This window comes from Cyprinodon variegatus, unplaced genomic scaffold (genome assembly GCF_000732505.1).
Source record: "Cyprinodon variegatus isolate N-32 unplaced genomic scaffold, C_variegatus-1.0 Scaffold381, whole genome shotgun sequence".
NCBI classification, from domain to species: Eukaryota; Metazoa; Chordata; class Actinopteri; order Cyprinodontiformes; family Cyprinodontidae; genus Cyprinodon; species Cyprinodon variegatus.
The window spans coordinates 160,033-166,626 of NW_015150834.1; the positions used below are offsets into that span (position 1 = coordinate 160,033).

Genomic DNA, 6,594 nt, shown 5'->3' on the forward strand with positions numbered 1-6,594 from the left:
CTTAAGTACTAACCTGACTCCGCCAGATGGATTTGCTGGATTTGCTCCGCATATCCATCTGGAAACCTTCTGTTGAAGTAATTTAGGGGAGGGGCGTAAAAACTGGTTAGCTCATTGGCCTATGTTGGTGAGAGACGGGCCAAATAAACCAATCAGATCAACGAAGCATATGACGTACTAACAGAGCGACGACGAAAACACAACCACAAGCCAGGCTACTCTTGCCAAAACGAGTCGGGAGAAGAGCAAAAACATCTTTTCCTCTGAGAAAAACCTCCAGAGCAGTGTTTTGCTCTTCTTTCAGTGAAGAAATACTTAAAACTTGCTAGATAGCCACGCTAACGCTAGTTTCATCAACTGAAGCCGCTATGTTCTTTAGACTGAACTGTCGCACTTCTTGTTGCGTCACACCTCAACTCGCCTCAAAGCCAACGCTGATTGGACGTTCGTTTGGTGAACGGTTCCAAATTTTCTTTAACGGAGAGTCTCCAGACTGATTAGCGAGTGAAATCTTGAAAGCTCACGAGATCAGGATGGTCTCACGAGGCTAGCGCTATGTTATTCCACGCCACAATGCAAGAGGGACAATCAGGAACTAGCCGTGGGTCTAGATACGGCCGTGGAGTTGAGGAAGTGGAAAAAGTTTGTGTGAAAATGGAGGGATATGAAGGTGAAAAAGAGCAGGGATCCAGGTGGAAATAGGTTCCCAGCTTTCTTGCGCACCTCGCTCTTCTAGCTGGTCCAACTTCATGAGTCATTTTCCACAATGGCAACAATACAAACAAAACAAGCCGGCAAGGTACCAAACAGGTATAGTGTAGAGCGGATGTAGCAATCAGAGGCCTCCTGTCTGCGGTACTGTCTGTGGTCACCTACAATTTTGGAGAGGTCTACCAAAGTGTCTGCGGAAGGGGCGGGGGCATATCTGCGTTCAATACGACACACATGCATTCAGCCTGGTTTCTGAGTATTACGGCCAATTTATGCTTTTGACGCATAGCCTTTGCAACCATCAAATCTATCTCTGTGCGTGACCACGCCCCCTGTGCAGAGGTTCTGCAACAGTCATCACGCACCTCAAAAAAATCCTGACTATGCGTCGGACGGTCGCAAACCCGCGCAGACCTCAAGCAGAAGTGCGCAGACAAAGAGCAGCTGTGAGTGGTCCTTGGTATGCCTTTCCAGCTGTCTGTGTTGTCGTCCTTCTCGATTCGGTGCAGGGGAGTGCCATTTTTAAAAACCGAGGTACAACTACACTAGACAACTACTACGAAAGGTTAATCGGTCTTTTTGCCAACTCCATTAACAGAACCTGTTGGTTTTCGATGTATGGCAACTCGAGATTCATCTCTTTGACCGTGATATCTTGCAGATGTGCCATTGTTGTTTTGGAAGATAAATACTCCCGCCGGCGCCGCCAAAGTTCTCGTGACCATCCGCCGAAGTTCTCGCGAGTTTTTGAATAGGCTCCCCTTTGCACTTTGGGGGGAAACTGCTGCGCATCCCTAGAAATTCCAGACCGACGGTGCAGAAGCATACCAGCAAAACTGGTTTGCGACCAGACCCAAGCGACATTTGATGTGTGCATTTGCAGAAGTAAAATCTGCCCTTAAATCAGAATTCAGTCCCCAGAATGCTTGCTTCACCATCATATTTACCCAAGGAGCTGCTGATTTAAGGTGGTTTTGACGAGGGATGGGAATCGAAAACCGGTTTCTGTTCAGAACCGGTTCCGTGTGTTCCAATTCCATGGCACCGTCTGGCAGCTCGCTTAACGATTCTCTTAACGATTCCAGGCAGCACCAGAGCCTAGCGCTGGGCAGCACGAATTACGTCACATTCTTAACGCAAGTCACGCACACGGCATTCAGTAAACAAGTACGACGTGACCGGGCGTAGTCTATAAAAGCAAAACAAAAGCGGTCAAAGTGATCGAAAGATTGGCTTCACTTTAAGGAAGAGAAAGATAGCAACTAGGCGCAACAAGTGGCAAATACATCCACGGGAGGAAATACATCCAACATGCTTCTGGACAGAAGCTAAAGTTACGACTAGCATGGAAGGCAACTCTATCACTGGCTGTGCTTGATGTGGTTCCTAGTAAATCAGATGCCATTTCTGGAAATAAATCCTTTTCCTAGCTCTCTTTGGGGTTATTAAACATGCTACGAATTTGCCCCGGAATTCAGTGGGTGAGAGAAAGATGACTGTCGTTTATTTAGATCAGGGTGAGATGAGTTTATTTCCTGAAATTGTACAGTAATGCTCTTTCATTGAACGGATGCCTTCTCCATTAGATTTAGATGACTGTGAGGAGACGGGTAGCCTGGCTGGCTCAGAGGCTGGCAGCTCCCGTTCACTGCCTTTGGTTTCCCCGAGGCAGGCAGGAATAGAATGTCCCAGGCGAAGGTAGACGAATGTCACCATACACTTCATTGTTTCACAGAATCGATAAGAGAATTGATAAAGAATCGAATTGTTGCACAGAATCGATAAGGGAATCAGAATCCGGAAAATTTTATCAATTCCCAACCCTAGTTCTGACTCTGATCTCTGTTCAATGATAAAGTCCTGAATGAGCCTGACTCTACAGAAGTAGAGCTAATAGAAACAGTTGGAGTCTCTGAACTAAAGCTGGGTGCTGCCTAAAAGTTTCTCTGAGAGGATTTTTAACTTCAGAAAATATTCTCTGATTTAAGGAACTCTAAAACGATCCGAACAGATCAATCTTTATACGTGACAGTAATCTATACCTACAGCATGAAAACAACACAGGAGGGAAAACTGATGAACTACTCATGAGCAGGTGTTCAGAAAAGAAATGTTAAGAAAACAACTCTTGACCCAGATGACTTGGTCAATTATAGATATAGGAATATATGATATTCCTTTCTGATCTAAAATTGTTAAGAAAATTGTTGCTAAGCCAGAGTGACACCTCTTACACCAGAATAACTTTCAGAAGAGTTTCATTCAGTTTTTAGAGCTAATCATAGCACTGAAAAAGTCACTAATGGTATTCTCATGGTCTCAGATAATGGACTTCTATCTGTAGATCTCAGTGCTGGGTTTGATGCAGTTGATCATAATATTATTCTGTCTGGATGGCCAAAAATGAAAAAAGAAGCAGTTTTAACCATTTAAAATCGACAGACTGAGTTGGTTTGGTCTGGCTTCCGCGTTGTATTAACAGATGAGCATGCCACTGGAAGCTCCTCGTGCTGCAAGTTAAGTAGGAGGTGCAGAGGAGTTTGCACTTTTTTGGATGAAAACTCAGTGGTCATCAAAGGTGGATAAAGTCCAAACTAAACCAGGAGATCTCCACAGGCAGAACATACATAAACAACCCTTAGTTAAACTTCCATCTTCTTACATTTGGACTGTTGTCTTTGACCCTTTTTGACCCGAGACTTGAACCGCTGCCTGTTCCTGCTGCTACACACACAGGACACTGATCTCATTGCAAACCCGACACATGTCTGATGTTTGTGTAGATGTACAGGTTTAAAGTTCTGGATTCAGCTTTGATGACAAAATTGCACGACCTATATGCAGGGAAGGACAGCAAGCCAAACCTGTGGCCTAAATGAACCATTAAAACATAAATCAACTCGTCTCTTTTTAGACTGAATGCTTATCAACCGCCTTCCTTTAGTGCTTCTTACCTGAAGCAGCACGCCTCACCTCCAAAGACAGAGTCATTGGAAGGTTGTGCATAAGTTCACAGATTTCCTGGTAATTTGAAGAGCTCACAGCTTTATCTCCGATCTTCATGATCTGGTCTCCTGGGCAGAGTTTGCTTTCACCGTTCTAGAAGATCAAGAAGACAACGTCTTATAACGGCATTTTAGGAATGAAATTAGACCAAAGCTCATTCAGACGAACCCATTCTGCAGCCCGGTCAGGCTTTAAACCAGCAACCATGACCGTCAGAGGAGAGGACATGATCTCCAGGTCCAGTCCGAATGCCTCATCCTCTCTTCTCTTGAGGGTAACGGTGTAAAAACCTCCTTCCCCCTCCCTGGGACAGAGGTTCAGTGTGGGATCCAATGCCTGTGCTGAGGGTGGAACATCGGGCTGTTTTGGGGGCTTTAGTAACTCAGCCTCGTGGGCCTCATTGTCACTAAGCTCCTCCTCTAAGCATATGACCCGTCGCTGGCGGAGCAGGGGGCTCCGCACTGAGGTGGGGCTGTGGGCAGAGGGGGCGGGGCAAAGGGGCTCCACAAAGGGCTGGAAGGGGACCGAGGTCTGGCTGCTCGATGCGATGCTTTCAGGGTCGTGGTTTATGTTCGTCACGGAGGTGCCAAGTCCTGAGAAAAAGCATAAATACAAAAAAACATAAACAATGATGCAGCGTTTAGAAATAAACAAACGTCACACGAAACCAAAACAGTTTTACCTCGGGGTTGTGAAAGCTCGTCTTCTGTGGAGGTACTGAAGCCCAGCTGGTGAAGCCCTTGATCACTGTTTGAGCTCTTCAGACCGGATTTGGGGGCGGCGGGCTGGCCAGAAAGGTCATGAGGGAAGTACTGGGAAAGCTCTGTCTCTGAGCTCAGGGATGCCTGCATCAGCATCAAGAACATGGGACAAAAACAGCATGAGAGGAGGGTTTGTTCAAGGTCAGAGAACCAATCAAAATCTGCCTTTAAAGCCATATCTTAGCAGAGGATGGATGGTTATTTTTTCTTGTCATTACACTGCCACAAACCCATCCCCATGGGGAGCCATTTTGCGGCGCCCGGGGAGCAGCGTGGGGTTAAGGGTCTTTGCTCAGGGAGGCTGTGGGAGTGGGGCTTGAACTCAAACCTCTCGATTCCAAGCGCAACGCCCTAACCACTAGGCCCCCGCCTTATGTGGACAACGATTACTTTAGTTAGAGCCCTGTCACACCTTGCTGATTTAGCTGGTGTATGCCGGATATCCCAGAATGTCCTAAAACGCTGCCATACGCTGAACTTTCTACGTATTTTTTCAAATTGTGGGCGTATACATAGCGTATTTATAACGAGTCCAGAACTTATGTCCAACGACAGCCTAACTTATGCATAACACACGGCAGCGTAATGCCCATGAAATGATGCTTGGCCATCAGTAAAAGCTGCTCCCCTCAGGCGCATAGCTGCTCCTATCGACGTACTCGCCGTATGTTGATGCATACCAGCGTGTTTCGGCGTGTTCATAACTTATATAAAACTTACCCATAACTAATCGAAGGCATGCCAGCGTTTTTGCAAGTTTTTCGTACGTCAGGCATATGAGATATACCCCAGTTTATATCACCAACCATCCGGGATCAATGAATTCAATGCAGAGAGATTCAAATAGATCCTGGATCGACACTTACTCTGCTGGCAGGCTCCAGGAACCTCTTCATGGTCCAGCTGAGGGCGGAGGGGCTGTCTCCAGACCTCGACCGCGCCGCCGCCCAGGCACTCTTATTGGACAGACCTTTGGGTTCGAGTCAGAGTGGTTAGCTAAAGCTTCTAAATCATTATAGCTATAAACACAGCTATCATTGGGTGAAAATCAGACCTTGGTGATGAGAGGAGAGTCTGTTTCTGATCAGTTTGTCCTTGTTTGTGGATCGAGCGATAATCTGATCCATCTCCTGTTCTGATACCTGCAAACAGAAACACGGCATCACTGAACCGCTTTCATTAATCTCATGTTGATTTCTAAAGATTAAAAGAACAAGTTAACAGTTTAAACCTGGTAAAGGCTGCATGTTGTCCTACAAGCACATGTATATAAATCCATATATACATATTTGGTTAAATTCTCCTCAGCTTCATCAGAAAATCCCTTTTCATAGACAAGCTTCTGGTTGAATATCGGACTTTAAAACATCTTGGTTAAAATTGGTTGTTTCCAAAACAATGTTTGTTACCTTAAGAACAATTATTAACATGTTCTTTTAAATATTAAATAACAAACACTACTAAATTATAAATCCAGTTAATGGTAGTTCAGGTACAGCAGGTAAAATTATCATCTAATTTAATCTAGTTGTAATGTCTCTACGGACATAACACCCCTCCAGATGTTGGTGAGAACCTCAGTAATTCACATTAAAAAACAAAATTAAAACAGGCTGGTCCAGAAATGATGTGGAATTCATTTAAAAATTGCATTTAAAACCCATTTACTTTTCATGGATACGTTTTGATTAAAATCCAGAAATTGTAAGGAGTCATATATGACAATAGGTGAGCAGATTTGGCGCAGAGATGCTATGTTTGTTGCTAATATTGGTGCATTTAATATTTAATTATTGGTATGCCCTACAATAATATCTAGAGCCCAGTAACTGATATAATGTGAGTAATAGCTAACCTTCATGTTCTTTTACCTCTATTCCAAAAAACAATCCACTGGACTTTGTTTCCAAAATTGAAGACATTTTGCTTCCCATCCAGGAAGATTTTTCAATCCAAAATGTCAGAAATAGCGTTGAGTTCGAGGCTTAATACAGTGGACCAAAAACAAAGCCTTGTTTGTCGATGTCGAAACCTGACAAACAAGGTTTAAGGTTGGTTTTTCTTTTTTAACATTCCTTCACGCTCCTTTCAAACCACCTGTCTTCTTTGTCCAAAA

At 44.4% G+C, this 6,594-nt stretch overlaps 1 protein-coding gene across 1 annotated transcript in view; it reads right to left on the minus strand.

Annotated features, from left to right (window-relative positions):
- The window catches only part of pdzd2 (PDZ domain containing 2), a 78,622-nt gene that overhangs the window by 14,461 nt on the left and 57,567 nt on the right, over positions 1 to 6,594 (minus strand). The window contains 4 exon segments of the mRNA XM_015386922.1: positions 3,666 to 3,810; positions 3,886 to 4,310; positions 4,400 to 4,562; positions 5,345 to 5,448. Of these exon segments, the coding sequence (XP_015242408.1) occupies positions 3,666 to 3,810; positions 3,886 to 4,310; positions 4,400 to 4,562; positions 5,345 to 5,448 (837 nt within the window).